At 32.4% G+C, this 16,278-nt stretch overlaps 3 protein-coding genes across 7 annotated transcripts in view; 2 read left to right on the plus strand and 1 right to left on the minus strand.

Annotated features, from left to right (window-relative positions):
* LOC135121993 (rab3 GTPase-activating protein catalytic subunit) overlaps window positions 1–5,261 on the plus strand; it is a 35,115-nt gene extending 29,854 nt beyond the window's left edge. The window contains exon 3 of the mRNA XM_064046249.1: window positions 3,919–5,261. Within this exon, the coding sequence (XP_063902319.1) occupies window positions 3,919–5,209 (1,291 nt within the window). The 3' untranslated portion in view covers window positions 5,210–5,261. The remainder of the gene's footprint in view (window positions 1–3,918) is intronic.
* Window positions 5,262–5,535: 274 nt separating this feature from the next.
* Window positions 5,536–16,278, plus strand: part of LOC135122012 (metabotropic glycine receptor) — a 166,225-nt gene continuing 155,482 nt past the window's right edge. For all 5 annotated transcript variants that reach the window (XM_064046265.1, XM_064046280.1, XM_064046271.1 and 2 more), the window contains exon 1: window positions 5,536–5,702. The gene's annotated coding sequence lies outside the window, so the exon portion shown is untranslated. The remainder of the gene's footprint in view (window positions 5,703–16,278) is intronic.
* Window positions 10,502–12,309, minus strand: LOC135146276 (uncharacterized). Its single transcript, XM_064078441.1, has 2 exons — window positions 11,606–12,309; window positions 10,502–11,552 (listed from the first exon to the last, which is right to left on the minus strand). The coding sequence occupies exons 1-2, from the start codon at window positions 12,011–12,013 to the stop codon at window positions 11,256–11,258; spliced, it is 705 nt and encodes a 234-aa protein (XP_063934511.1). The 5' UTR covers window positions 12,014–12,309; the 3' UTR covers window positions 10,502–11,255.

Below are 16,278 nucleotides of genomic sequence, written 5' to 3' on the forward strand. Positions count from 1 at the left end.
TATCGTTGCATTCATATTTTTTAGGATTGCTTATAGAGGATGACTCAAAAAAATTAGTGAACGAGTCGAAATATTTTGTTGATTAAATGGGAACGGCTCCCTCCATTTTCCTGAAAATTACTGTTATTATTAGCATTATACTGTACTTGTCCAAACTGATATATGTCCCTTTGCTAAAAAGGTTTATGACGTCATCACAGAAGTTTGTAAAGGAAAAACTCTTTTGAAACATACCCGTAGCATGTTTTTTTACATTTAGTTTACCATTAAATACATATCTTTATATTAATTTATATGGGTTTTCATAAAAAAAAAAATTGGTCTAAAGAGTTTAGACAGTACTTCCCTCGCTGTCGGAAACGTGACCATTGCATGCCTATTATGTTTTTTTTCGCATTAGATTTCAAAGCATTCGGTTTTGTAGTCCTTGATTAAATCAATTAAATAAATTCACCCATTCATTAACTTTTTTGAGTCACCCTGTATATGCAAATCCAAAAAATATGAATGGAATGAGAAATTACAAGAAGAGACTCATCATATTTTGTACATTTTAGATAGGATTATTCGGCAAACTTTTGAGCTGACGTCATCAATTTTTTAGAGGGGTAAACAAATATATTTTGATTAAAAATTTATCATGCTTGTCATAACTGTAAGCCATCTGCAAGATTTCAAAGCATTCGGTTTTGCAGATTCAAAATTAATTGGCAAAATGTTTTTTTGCCACCCTATATAAGCAAATCTAAAAAGTATTAATACAGTGATAAATCACAAGTATAGACTCGTCATATTTTTTGCACATTTAAGAAAGTTTTGAGTCATGAAATTTTTAGGGGGGGGGGGGGTTGAGCAAATACATTTTGATCAAAAATTTACGATGCTTATGATAACTTTAAAACAATACCTTATAATTCCTGATTAAATCGAGATAATAAATTCACGCATTCATTAATTTTTTTGAGTCCCCCTTTATAAGCAAATCCAAAAAATATGAATGGAATGATAAATTACAAGTATAGACACATTATATTTTCGACATTTTAGAGAGGATTTATTTGGCAAAATTTTGAACTGACGTCATCAATTTTTTGGAGGAGATCGATAAGTAAATATATTTTGTTTAAAAATTTATTATGCTTATAACTTTAGAGCATCTGCAAAATTTCAAAGTATTATTAGTAAATATATTTTGTTTAAAAATTTATTATGCTTATAACTTTAGAGCATCTGCAAAATTTCAAAGTATTTCTTTTGCAGATTCAAAATTATTAAATTGCCAAATGTTGTTTTATAATTTTGGTTTTTTTTCCAAAAATCTGGACGTTTCGGGTAAAAACTCAACACGGAGTCATAAACTATATGTGTAGGACTGTGTTATTTTATACAATTTAAAACCCATTTACTATGTACAATTTTGAAGTAACGTTATCACATTATTGGTGGGCATGATTAGACAAATTTTGGTTAGGGTTTTGCCATCTACATGATATTCCTAATACAAATACAAAATTTTGCAACAATCGGCCCAGTACTTTCGGAGATTATCTGTTTAATAAAAATCCGGACGGCTGACAGACGGACAGACGGTCAGGCAGACGGACAACGGTCAGACAGACGGACAGACGGTCAGACAGACGGAAACGGGAGACCTGTTTCTTCGTACTCTAAGGGTCATGAAAGGTCGAGAAAGCGTAAAAGTGGAGAGTCGGCCGACGTAAGCGAAAAAGTAAAATTCGCAAAATCAAATTTTATAATTTTTGGAAAAAGCTGAATATGTTTTATTGTACATTAAGGACGAGGGAAATTCTGTTGAAATAATCTACTACGTCTAATGGTGTCCTACAAATAAATTATGTTGGCACCTAAAATGTCTTTCAGTACTTATTTATAATTTAGATCTAGTTTTGACGTGCTAGAACTTTGTTACTATTTTGTAGACAGCCACCGGAGACGCATCTACTCTCTTATTATATATTATACATTATTATTATTAAACATGTGACCCATCATGACGCAAAAACTGTCTTAAAATAACCGCGCTTCTATAGATTGATTCAAAATGGCTCATTAACTCAACTGTACTTTGTTAAGTTCACAACTCTAAATTCGAGAAAAATTATTAAAATATTCTTTACGTCAATTTGAGGTCAAATTCATTCTGAATAATTTTTAAGTTTTTCGTAATATTATAAAATAAAGAAAATAATGGATAGAAGAGACATGATACTTCCAAAGTTATTTTACATAATGAAAGTATAATCGAGTTCAAGTAAACTTTGAAGGCCTATATATATGTCTTCTACATTTAGGCCCAATGATTTTTTTTATTATTTTTTATTTGCTCAATAAGCACTTCTAACAACATGCCATAGAATTAGTGTGCCATTTCTGAATCACCTGTATACAAAAATATACGTGAAATGGGATTTAGAAACGAACGCACACGAAGCGCTGCATGTTAAGATAATTTTTGTGAATCACACTAATTAATACATTTTTTCGAGTTTAATAAGTAGTTTTTATCGATACTTATACATAGACATTCAGTACAGAAAGATCGGTATAAGAATAACTTCAACTATGATTAAAAGTGACAGTTTTCTCCATCAGTGGCTAAATGACTACATATTTATTTAACTAAAATATACCAAATTGTGTGGTGAAGATGTACTCGGTAAGTCTAAATTTGGGAGTTATTCCAGTCGTTGAGTAGCAACAGTTGTCACCTCACAATAAGGATGGAGATAGTTTCCTATGTTGAATGACGAACATTTGTAGACTTAGCTGTTAGCAACGGAAAGCTAACAGAACCTAAGTGCACATTGTTGTGCACATATTTCAGTTGCATTTCTTGGTTTTGCCCCAGAAGTTTAAGATCACCTAAATCTAAGAACAAATATTTTACCTTTAATCATTTGTAATAAATAACAAATTAATGCCTAAGTTCATGTATGTTGTCTCATGATATATTACGTATACATGGGGAAAATTGAGGAAATTAGTCGTTACCCGATAATATCACCAAATATTGGTTCTGTATTTGAATATGATAAATCCCTCTTTTTTTTTGAAAAATTGAAACAATTTTCGTCGGTTATTGTTTTTTATTGCATTTCATTGGTTTAGATAAATAAATCATTAATATGCTTTCGTTTTTAACACTGTGAAGTATTTTTTTATTTTTAAAATACACTTAAGCATTTTTAAAAATCAATTAAATAATAGGAGTAATAGTTGTTTTCAATTCAATTTAATTTGAAGAAGATGCGATCATATGCCAGAAACGTGGTTTGCTTTTTTATAATGGAACTCAATTTGATGCTTTGGAGAGGTGGCAAAAAGTTGTAACGTTGTATTCAAGTGTAATAAACTGTGGTCGACAGCACAGGAAATGTTACTTTTGTCTCAGTTGTGGAAGCCATCTTTTCCATGCTATTGAATGTGTCATTAAACTTGGTTTCCGTCGCGTGTTGATGTCCAATGATTGAACGTGAGATACTATTCAGACAAAGTATTGATAAAATAAAAACTTTTATATCTAACAATATATACGTACGTAAATGATTATAATAACGGGTATAATTCTGATTTGGATTACACAGATTTGTTTACGTTAACGTAACTTTTATTCTGTATATAGCCATTATATTTTGTTTAGTTCTTAAGTTTATTTCAACGAATAATGCAGTTGATATCATTGTCAATATAAACTGTGAATTTAGAATTTTATGGAATATAGTCCGGGTTTTAGAGACATGTATATCGAAATATTTTAAGATTTTGTTCACACAATGGGTGGTAAACTTTGGGAAATATTGGATATTAATTTTTATTTTCAAATACTAGGTACATATTTTGGCAAAAAATTAGACCATAATATGATGGTAAACTCATATTAATTTTATTTTTTTGCAGGCTTTTGTCGGGTTACCCTGACCTGCGAACCAACCTTCTGCACCAAAAACTGCAAATGTTGAATTGTTGCATAGAACGAAAACAGTCACGCGAGAACAGTGCCGTCAATTTTGAATCAGCCGAAGGTTCGTCAACCGATGAAGAAGAATTTTTTGATTGCGCAGATAAACCCGAAGAAGAATCAAAAAAGAAAGAAAAGTACTCATTATGGAATCAACCTGTAGGCAGATTGGGAAAATTCAACAATTTGAAATTATTACAAACCGGCGACCCATTATACATTCCGATAACTCAAGAACCCGTCCCAAAAAGTGAAGACCAGTTGGAAGAAGACACCGATGTTTTACTCAAATTAGGGTCCGATGCCCAAGGCTCTGAACTAAGGGCTAAAATGATGAGCGCATCTCTACTTTCCGACATGGAATCTTTCAAAGCCGCTAATCCCGGCTCGATTCTAGAAGACTTCATCCGATGGTATTCCCCAAGAGATTGGATTGAATGCGACGAACTTGATGAATGGGGCCAGAAAAAGGGTCAGTTGAGTTCGAGAATGATGATTGAGGACAACTTCTGGGTGCAGACGTGGGAATCGGCGAAGCCGGTACCGTCAAACAGGCAAAAACGGTTATTCGACGACACCCGCGAGGCGGAGAAAGTATTGCATTTTTTGGATTCCAGAAATTTGTGTCAGATTTGCGAACTGTTAATACCCGTCTTATGTCATGTCGCCATCTACAGATTAGCAGACGAATGTCGACAGGTTTCTAGCGAGCTGCCGGATTCCACCGACAGATTGCGTGCCTTAATCAAATCCGCGGAGAGGATTTCTAGAGAAAATAAGCTCCAGGTGCGACGCTTTGAAACTTTCGTGCAAGAGGTGACAGCACTGGAATTAAAAGCGTCGGAAGTGAAGTCGCTGATGTATAAATTTAATCCGGCAGGAACTGTTGATGGGAATTTATCTAATTTAATTGCAAATCTAGTTAACGGACGCGAGGTGGAAATTGCTGATAGAGCCGATTCCAGCCTAGGCACTAGAATTGTTAACATGTTTTCCGATGCTCAAAAAGCGGCTAATATGATTCTTTCTGAGCAAACGGCCGAAGACAGTAAGAGTGCTAAAGGAAATGCGGTGTTTCCTCAGCCAAGCGAGAGGGAAATTGTTATGAGAGTATCTGTGCCCAGACCGGCCACTTATTCAGCAGAGTGTCCGCAGTCTCTACGAGCGATCTTGAACAAGAATGAATTTAGATTGGTCGGAGCTTTTTCCGAAGATATTGTTTTCTTTTGAATGATTAAGTGTAAAATATGTATTACCTAATTATTAAATGATGACAAAAGTATTTTAATGTTTAATTTCTACAAAAATCAAAGAGGTAAAATTGGCAACTGAGCGAGCCATGATCTATCTATTAATTTAAAAATATATGTATACAAAGAGGCAGAATATCGCCCAAAACACTTTTTTTTTAAAAGAGTGTTCATGAGTAAAGAGAATTGTTTACCAATCGTTTTGTCAACTCATGGTTTGATGGTATGAATTCCCGCCGGTTTCTATGGAAACTCAGGTCGATCCAGTAGCTGCGCCGTGCCAACCCCTGGCTCGTTTTCCCAGATGATCTCGTACTCGTCATTCTCATAGATCAGTTTAACTTCGCTCGCTACTCAACTTTAAAATGCTAACGTAATACCTGTCCGGTATCCTTCTAAGACTTTCTATGAACTCGTAGTGTAATGTGAGTGCTCACTTTTTCTTTCTCACTGTCTTCTCTGTTACGTATTATGTGAGTATCCACTGATTTGTGTTCGTTCTTATTTAAATCTTATGTTACTAACAATAATAATAATTCACTACTATTTTTTTATTAGCAAGTTTGCTGTAGTCATGAACTGCACGTTCCGAAAAGTTTTAGCTATCATTAGACATATAATTTTCGTAAATCTCAATTATCAATTAAAAAAACCGAAAGTGATAAGGCCTTGCGTAAAATTTTGAAATGAGGTATACAATTAATTTTGTTTGTGAAATTTTAAAAGGGTTCTTAAAAAAAACATTCTGAATTCATTGAAATAGCTGCGGAATTTGTTGTTATTACATGGAACATTTGGCGTTTGCATTTAAGCAACAACAGCTATAAAAGAATGCTCTTGTTCACATAAATAAGCAATCGGAGAATAACGCTCCTGTGTTCGCAATTGCGCATTTATTTGAGACAAACGAGTTTCTGAAGGAAGAAAGAAAATGAAATATCGGGAATGTTGTAAATATTGGAATGGCGATGTCGTATTATGCGTACTTACGCATGGAAAACGTGGTTATATTATTTTAATTTATGGTAGTTCTATTATTATCATCGTTCGGATTGCTTTAAGAAAGCTATACGGCAGTGTTATAACTGATGTTAAAAATAGTTGACAGAATAAACTTTGATGGTTTATGATGTTTAAATAACAAGATACCGATTGTTTTAAGGAAGGGACCTAATTTCAATTATTAGATCGATTTTTCTAGAAACAATTTTCAGATTTACCGACCGGTTTTCCTACTCATATTTTTACTTTTTTTTAATCATTTTTTTACTTGTCAATATTTCACAGCACTAGGTCAAATTAAACGTGTCTTAGTTATTGAGCAGAGGTAGATTTTATCTTTGGCATGTTATTGAGTTATTGTTTGGACATAACAAACTATATGAACAATTTTAGATAGCTTTTAGATGTTTTAAAAGTGTGTTATTTTTTTGTGTTATGTGCAAAACATGTAATTTTTTCACTTTACCTTATTATAAAGGCAGAACATGTAGAATAACTAACAAAAATTATAAATAGATCATAAGTTTGTCAAGAAAGTTTTAAAACCAACTGTATCATTTGGTATGAGTTTTGTATATTAAAAAATGATATTTTGTACGTTTGTTATTTAAAGTGTTTTCTCTTAAACCAAGATAGATTAAAAATTATTGTAGTACATATCATCTAAATGTTCCACTTTAGGCCGAACTGATCCTTCCAACACCTTATAAAAAATTTAGAAAGGAAAAAACAATGTACTCATATTTGTGTGAACTGTGTGCTTATTGACTCTGGCTGAATGTTTATTCCGATGGTATAAATATGAATTTCTACTTATCGTGAAAACAATAATCTATGGAAGATTAAAACAACTTTGTTCTCTTTACCAAGGTAAATATACATATTACTTTCGTCCGGTTTCCCATACTTTGTTTTTTTTTTTAAGATTCAGAAACGGTAATAAACAATTCCTACTTGATTAAATTTAGCAAATATGCCTAAAGTTGTGACGCTGGATATTTATTTTATTTTTCGTTAGTGACTGCTCTGCTAGAACAGTATTCGTTGTGGTTTTGTAAGTAACTACCCATTTGAAATTATTGAGAACTGGACTTCTCCAAATCAGTTTAAAACAAGCTTGGTCGTTGTTTGTGACAGATCTGAAACGTGCAGGATGTTAGAACTACTTTTGTATTCTCAACAGTTCTTTCGTAATAGTGTGTGAACTCACTACATTTGTATTATCATTTTATTCACTTAATAACTCGATTCCACTACATTTTATTAGTACTTGTTATTTTGCTCTAAAGCTAATAAATTCATCAAATCAAATTTTATTAATTAGGTACATATCCTATATTTTGAGCAGATACAGTCTTTGTGTTTAGAGTATCTCGTATTTTAAACTATTGCAAATATATTACAAAAAAAAGAAATCTAAGAAACTGCCAAAATGCAATAAGATCCATCATCCATATAATTGTATTAATAAAAAAATGTTCTCGTGATTTGTACAAAGAAATTTTCTTTAAAATATTCCACCATCTGATTTCATTGCACTGAACATTTTTGTAAGGATTACAAAAGTACATTGTAGGATATGGGTATAAAATATGAACTAGATTCAATTAAAAATGGCAAATAAGTTTTCACTTTCTTTCTACTTTTATTACTCACGTATTTTAAAATTGTTTAAAGATTTCAGTTGCATTTAAACAATTGGATGAAGCTGTAAATGTAATGCTGTTGCTTATCCTACCTTTTTAGCATTTATTTTAGTGAGTGTGTACAATATTTTGGTTATGTACTAAGTGTGGTCAAGTTTTTCTAGAATACTCGAATACTAGTGTATAATTATACACATAGTATGTCCGTAATGAAAGATTTCACCTGGACACTTGAGTATTTTTTAAATTATGCCAACGTTTAGTTCTAACTTTTTTTCTGTTTTCACATGTTCTGGATTAAAGTTATGTTTTCTATTAATGAGTACATAAAAAATATTCCAAAAAGCAATGATTTGCTTTTTGGAATATTTTTTACAAAAGTTCGACCATTTGTTTTGTCTCGCAGTGTATTTATTTTTACTTAACAATAATAATGCTTCAAATTTTAATGTCTATTAAAATTCACCTCTATAACGATATATTATTTTCATAGTGTAATCACTGATTTATTAACTACTTTTCTCTGTATATTTCCGTCCGTCGCTTTATCTGTACCTACATACCTCTATGCCTATTTCCGTAGATCTTTTTCACACTTTTGACTCGTATCTTTGACGTGGTCGCTATTTTCTTTTTCACTATCTTTTTTTCTACTTAGAATTATTTTCATCATTCTGTCCCTGTCTAATCTCTCTACATGGCTTAACCACATAATTCTCTATGCTCTGGTGTGCTGTTATTTTGAGTACATCTTACTTTCAACTTCCTGGTTTTTTTCTTTTCCTCCATCTATTTCCTGTATTAATTCTTACTTACATACATGGCTCTTAATACTTTCCTCTCCCAGCGTTCTATTCTTTCTTCTTCCGCTTTCTTTAAAACCCACATCTCCTTAGGATGTTACGCTAGATCGTATTACTTTCCTCTAAATTCTTTCTTTGGTTTTTCTTTTTACCCCCTTTTGCTATTCGTGCCTTTGTTCCTTGCTGTTGGTTTTCTTTAGTATGTATTTCTAATTTTTTCTAAAATTCAAGTATACTGACGCATTTTCAAAGGTGTGCAGTCAAATGAAGAACATTCCATTTTTTCAAAAACGAAAAGGTTAGGTGGCCGAAAAATCAGGTGATGTAGATTAGGGTTTTTACAAAAATGTCGTATTTAATTTTTTCAGTTACTAATTGTTTTTATTATTATTATTTTTAACAGTGAGTTATGAAATACAACAACAAAATATGTATTGTTTGATACCTAATTGCTTTGTCTATTTTAATATCACATACTAAAAAGCTAGGACTTCCAGAAAAACATATTGATGGTAATTTATTCTTACCACAATACAGTTTTGGCCTTACAATGTTACGTACACACTATAAAGCTAAAGCCATGCTAACGTTGCAGATTTTAATTTATCAAAAAATGTTTCTTTGTTCTTGACTACGAAGCAATTGATGATTAAGTTTATTAAGTTTATGTTTTTATGTAGTGTGTGCTGCTTGTCAGAGATATTTTGGATAAGTCCGCCTGTTTTGTTCATACCAGTGACGACTCTATGTCCAATCAGCTAAAACAATGCGGAAATTTGTTCTCTAGTAGGAGGTGTTTGCGAAAAATGTTCTTTGGGTATGAAGTTTTTTTGTGGAAGGCTACGAACGTCGTTTTAAAATGATACTAGATTTATGTAAACATTTGTGTTTATTTACGTTTCACATTTCTACTCTTTCAATCGTTCAAGAGTTTGCGAAAAATAACATCTAATAATAACTATCGCTTTACAAATACGCGTAATATTTCGCATTTGATAATCTTAGATACAAATGTGAGCGGAATATGTACACCGATTCAAAAAAATTTCAATAATCATCAATTAGAAATAAAAAATAATACATGTTGATTAAGTATATTGGAAGTAAGTTACGAAACTTAACAGGCATGTGTTGAATAAAAATAACTCAAAATGTTTTAATAAAGACGTGACCTAGATTTACTCGTTGATTAAGTAAAACGCTTAATAAAAGAGCTGGGTTACTATAAAGTTGATCTGACGCATTTTTTTCATCAACATTTTTTTAAGCTAGAACAATGAAACTTTTTTAAAAAATTATAAAACATTGTCAGATATCAGGGTATTTTGATGCAGAAAACAACTGCGTTTAACAAAATTGGATTTAGTGATTTCTCATGCACTTTTTTACTAAACGATACCATTGTGCCATATATTAACTGTTGTTGAAAGATTAGTGTTTAATAATATGTATAGTATTATAAAAAATATTTATACTTTTAAATTTCCAGAAGTTCGTTGGACAACTGACATTAAATTTTGAGAAGTACGCAAGTTGTGGCAAGTAACAGATGCCATATAAAATATTATTTTCAATAATTTCAACATCTAAGTATGTGACGAATCTGGTAAAATGAACTGACAAGAAATGTCAGTACCTCTTTCAACACTTTAGCAAAATTACCAGAAGTGTTAACGTCTTTGATTTTTAATATAAAACAAAAGACCACATTGCATTCAACATTTTGTGCAAAAAACATAATCATTATATAGTTTTATCCGTTTTCTAGTTTCACAAAAGATTTCGTTTCATTCGAAAATAATTTTTTTCGCCAGTCGTCTTAAAAGATGTCACTTTTAACGTCAATTTTGGACGGAAAACTTGACGTTTTTGTGAGAGTAAAAAAAAGTTGCGTTACTAAAGTAACAACGTCATTTTTGCCTTTTTAATCCTAGCATTAATTTTTTTTTTAATCCTAGCCTTAAAAAGTTTTCAATTGTTTTATTTTGAGAATGAAATGCTATTAATATTTTCCAATTTTATTATTAACTTACATTGTTATTAATTATTTAAATTTTAAAATTAATATTGAATGTACAATAAGAACAACTGCGATTGATTTGGATTAAAGATTTTCCGTCACTATTATCATTTTTCATGCGGTCAGTAATAATATTTTGCGCTAACACTTCTACCGCTCCTGCTGTCTGGTTGGTCACAAAATTCAGGTTTACTGCTCCCACATTCCTACTTATTCCGTCTTCACGTGTGATCATTCTATTCGTAGTTCCACTACTTGTACCTGATTCTTCTAGGTTTACTTCGCTCACATTCCTATTCGTTGCGTCTTCATGTATTTTACTTGTGGTTTCACTACTTGTACCTGGTTCTTCCAAACGAAAAATTTTTTTTGCTACATCTTTTTTGTGTTTAAGAGACTCTTCTATGTAACCTTCGGCTACACTGTCAGATTTCCACCCACCGTGCCTCTTGAGGGACGTAATATCACCGCCAGAATCCACAAAAAGCGTGGCAGAAGTCCGACGTAGGCAATGTCCGCTGTATTCTTTAAAGTTTTCTAGCTTTAAATATTTGGCTACTTCTTGGGGTACACCACTAATTTTTGAATGCCAACTACTTGTCGATGGCACATTCCGTCGACATATTTAATAAAAAACCGACCTTCATTAAACATTTTTGGACGAAGCGCAACATACTTTTCGTAAAATTTCAAATACTTTTCCCCCATAACCGTAAATGATCTGGGTTTTTTCGTTTTGGTATCAGGAATTTTTACCAATAAACCTGCTTTAATATTTTCAATATCTTCAGTTTTTATTTGTAATAGTTCGTGACACCGACAAGCTCCGCTAACGCCAAAGATTACAACAATCTGAAAAAAATTCGTAAAATAAATATAAGCTCTTCATTAGGTTATAAACATACTTTCATCATCAGGAATTTGAAATCCGGAGCCGTGTCTAAGAAAACTTCTATTTGTTCATTAGTTAAAACCCTTGATTTCTTTGGAACGTATCCTTCTCCTTGTTTCTTTATAAACGCTTTTAATTTTGAATACTTTCCGATTTCTATGCCATTTTTTATATTTAAAGTTGCTTTCACCATGGAATACTGCGACCACAGTGTGGATGACTTCATTTTTGTAGCCAATTCGGAAAAATATACCAATAGGACGTTCTCAGAATAAGTTTGAATCTTTTTCCCTTCGCACCATTTGATGAAGCGGGTATACGCGCACTCATACACTTCGCGCGATTTTGTTGGTAACAAGTTCAGTACCACGTTTTGTGCTTCTTCTAGCACATCGGGAGGTAACTCTTCTTCAGGATTCATTATTAACACTGCAAACGTTTTCACAAAACAATGGTATGTAAGCAAACAAAAAAAGCCTTGACGACGTGGATACCAGACTACTTTGCAGATTGATTCATTTCTGCTCGATATTATTGTTATCAATATTTTGTATTTTTGAGATTTACTTTTTGGCTGGCGAAAAAGTAGTATGTTTCATTCGGATTAAAAGTCAGTTTTTGACTCGCAATTTTGCATCCGCTCGGCTTCGCTTCGCTCCGCCTCGCAAATGCAAAATTTGCTCGTCGCAAAAAATGGCACTTTTAATCCTAATAAAACAATCTACTATTTATGATGACAAATATACACTGACCGGCAAAAAAACCGGCCACCCTGAAAAATTTCGCAAAACCAACCTTTAAAAATTATTAATTTAACTAGTGATCGTTATTTTATTAAAGAACCATTCACTATTGACACATTATGTATAAATTAGCAAAAAAAGAAGACAAATAAACGCAGAATTTAATTAGAGTAATACAAATAATACTAATGTAGTTACCCACACCTACTTCATGTACAGTGTGGCGTTGTATTATTAAAAATACTACTGCCTGTAGTATATTTCTAGCATTTTTTCACTAAACCAAAAACCAAACACTGTTAAAAACACGAGGACGAGGTATGACTGTAAAGTTGATATGCATTTATAATTTAGGATTGAAAGTTAGTGGGTTCCTCTTATAGTCGTAAAATTTTTACGTTTTCTTATGTTTACATTTACAAGACGTAAGAATGATCTGTACCCAACATAATGTACTATATGTCATATATAGATGTATGTGCATAAATAAGAAAGTGATGTTCCTTACGACAAATACATGTCTGCCCTTTGTCTGTGCTTGTAATAAGCGAGAATGACATACCATTTAGCGATATTAATCAGAAGTGGAATAGCGGCAGCACCGTGAGATCGATACAGCCTGCGGATGTAACGTGCAACACGCTTAAATTATGTAGATGGTCAAAATCATAGTTTATGAAAGTTGATTTAAATATTAAGATTATTAAACCGCATTAGCCTCACACGAAAATTATTTTAGAGCAAATTAGATTAAAACTGCAATTTCCTGCTGGCTGTTCATTATCATTATTCACTGCTACTCGAGATCGATGGCAAGAAATAAATCCTAAACAAAAATTATTCGAGCCTTCGTAAAGGCTTTCCTGTGACAATCCAAGTCTAAAATATTTAACTCGTATTCACTTCTAACGAAAAAACATTTTTTGCCAAGAAGTATATGTTTCCCACAAACAGTTTTTTTGTATATCAGACTCAATGCTGTGACACACAATTAAAGTGAATTATAAATGTATATTTCACACTAGTTGTCGTCACGGTGTTAAAAAGTGAAATAAACAGCGCGCTGTACGTCACCTAATGTTTCAGAACAAAAATCGTCTAGGAATCTTTAAAATTTGATGTTAAAAAAATTACCCATTGGCAACACCAATGGGTTTTTACTTCCAGAGTCTAAGTTGGCATTGGAATAAGGTCCATTCGACGAATGGCTATTTTAACGTGTTCTCGAAGTTTTATTAGGACCCTTAGATTGCAGAAAAGTAGATCTCCCGTTTTTGTCTGTCTATTGTGAAATTTTGTATGTATTGTAGGAATATCGTGTAGATGGTACAACGCTAGCGCCAACCAAAATTTGTCTAATCGTCCCCACTAACACCACGTCCCGTCATAATTGTTGAAATAACTGTTATTTCAATTCTGTGTTGAATTTTTACTCTAGATAGCCACATTTTTGGAAAAAATCACAAATATTTAACCTTACAATTTAACTTTAAAACTGCAAAAAACCAAATTCTCTGATATCTTGTAAACATTCGAACGTTCTCGTAAGTATGGTAAATCATTAATCAAAATTTGTCCATTTATCTCTCTCCTAAAAAAATTGTTGACGCCATCTCAAAATTTTGCGGAGTACATCCTATCTAAAATGTGCAAAATAAAATATTAGTCTGTAGTTGTGATTTATAAATGCATTCACTTTTCGTTCTGTCGGCCTTCACTTCCTGAAGATGCCCCTCACGAAAGTGAGTGAAACGTCGGCACCTTCCTTGAATTTCACGCGGTTCAAACCCGAAAGCAGTATATTCTACGCCAAGGTAGTGAAGACAGTAATTACTCATTACTCATTACATTATAGACCGAACGCAGATTAGAGCCCGAGACGCGAAGCATTCAGGGATTATAAAGTGAGGTCTATAATGGTTTTCACTACCCTGGCGTATATAAAATCGTGGAAATATCCCTGTTCAAAACACTTAGACTGTGACGTTTTTTTAGCGACCAAAATTATGTGCTTTCTTGTATGTTACGGATAAGTTGCTATAGTAACATACTGATTGATGCAAATTGGAGAAGTTCAAAACTAATTGAATAATAAGTATTATAAGTTTTATTTTAATCCAAAACATTTAATGCAACGTGTTTTTTTATCATTAAATCGTTTCATTCTTCAGAATTAAGTAGAGTAGTAAAACGTTAAACAAACCAAAGATTCTGTTTGACAAATAATTCTGACGACATATATTTCAAAATTTGACATAAAATTTCTACGACATACTCAAAATTTGGTAATTTTTTGTATCACACAACGTGCATAAGATAGAAAGAGAAAAAGTTTTACCTGGGGTATTTCCACCACTATACTATTTTCTTTCACTAGTAGCACACTACAAAACACAGATTTGAAAAATTTTCAATTTATGAAAAGTAACTTAACATCACTGACATCACTTAATTAGGTTTTGATGTTTTCCGTCATTATTTTTCGACGTTTGAAAAGTTGGTTTATAATGAGGTTTGTAATTTCGAATTAATTTATATTAACTTTTTTAGGAAATATGTCAGACAGTGAACTATGTATCCCTCCCGAGACGCTGTTATGGCAGTTATCACTTTTACATTCCTCCCCAAAATAATTTCAAAAATCTGAAAATAATGGCCAATTTTCGTTTGTCAAGCATTACATAACCTCAATTTTTATTATAGACCTTGGTAAATAATCGTTCACTTCACTTCATTTCCGTTGTTAACCTTGGTCAAATTTAATTATCATTATTGATTTTGATACAGAAAAACGAATTCACAACTCAAATACAATCATGATAATGGTGCATTTCTACGGTACTAGTGAAAAAACGTCTTTTTAACAATGACTCTGGCCCTGAAAACCGCCGAATTAACTTTAAAAATGTATTGTTCACGTTTTTACAGTGCGTCCGTGTCTATAGTATGTTAATCTATAAATTAGCCTTTGGTTTATAGTTATTTATTGTACATAGTGTTTTAGAAGGCTAATAAAACACGCAAGAAATGTTTAAACACGAAAGCGCAGCTTGAGTGTTTAATTTTTCTTAAGTGTTTTCTGGCTACTAAGACACGAATGCAATCCACACCCATAACCAAAAATTAAAACTCATGGATGTGCGATTTTTTTTCTTTGATATAATCAAATTTGAGAAGACGTCAAAAATTGAAATTTAGTTAAAAAAAAATCTGCGTGCTGTGAAATGGTTGCTATAGCGTTGTTCTGTTTACTGTTTATTTTTTAAAATATGTCAAAAACAAACGTGAATTTAGTGAAACTGTTTTTTTCTTTATAAAAATAGAATAAAACGAGAATCTTCCTTCACGATTACAAGAAGACGCCCAAAAAGCAATTTTCAACTTATACCTGCAAAATTGAAGCTTGCTACGAAAATGGCTGAATTTGATCACTGGAAGGAAAAAGAGCATGCAAGAGTAACAAATCAATTAGTGAAGTGAAGTTGTTGGCATATATTCTGAAAATTAAGAAAAGTTACGCCTGTTGATCGACGTGGACAAAGGCTTCGTCTCGTGATTTAAACATCCCCTGAGGGGAATAAAAAAATAATTTAATCCTGCGGTGCATACACTATTTTTTTTTGAACATCGACGGCATGCGGTCCTATTCTTCATTTCGAAAGGAATTTGACATAAATTGAAAGCAACTGTGAAACACCTGCCGGAACTGGACCTTAGAGACAGATTCGCTCATTTTGATAGCGACGTTGTGTATTTGCAAAAAATTTGCCAATTGAGATTTTTGGGTATGTTGAACTGGACTTGGAAGCAGTTTCAGTTGAAGTGGCGACCAACAATTTGGTTCCAGAAAAATCAAGAAACTTGTATGAAAAAAAAAAAAAAACACAAAGTTTCGCAACTGGAGAAGTAAGAAAACGCCAGAGGCGTCAATGAGGATATAATC

Source organism: Zophobas morio, unplaced genomic scaffold (genome assembly GCF_036711695.1).
Source record: "Zophobas morio isolate AGI-343-1 ecotype UQ-CSIRO unplaced genomic scaffold, CSIRO_AGI_Zmor_V1 ptg000005l, whole genome shotgun sequence".
NCBI lineage: Eukaryota > Metazoa > Arthropoda > Insecta > Coleoptera > Tenebrionidae > Zophobas > Zophobas morio.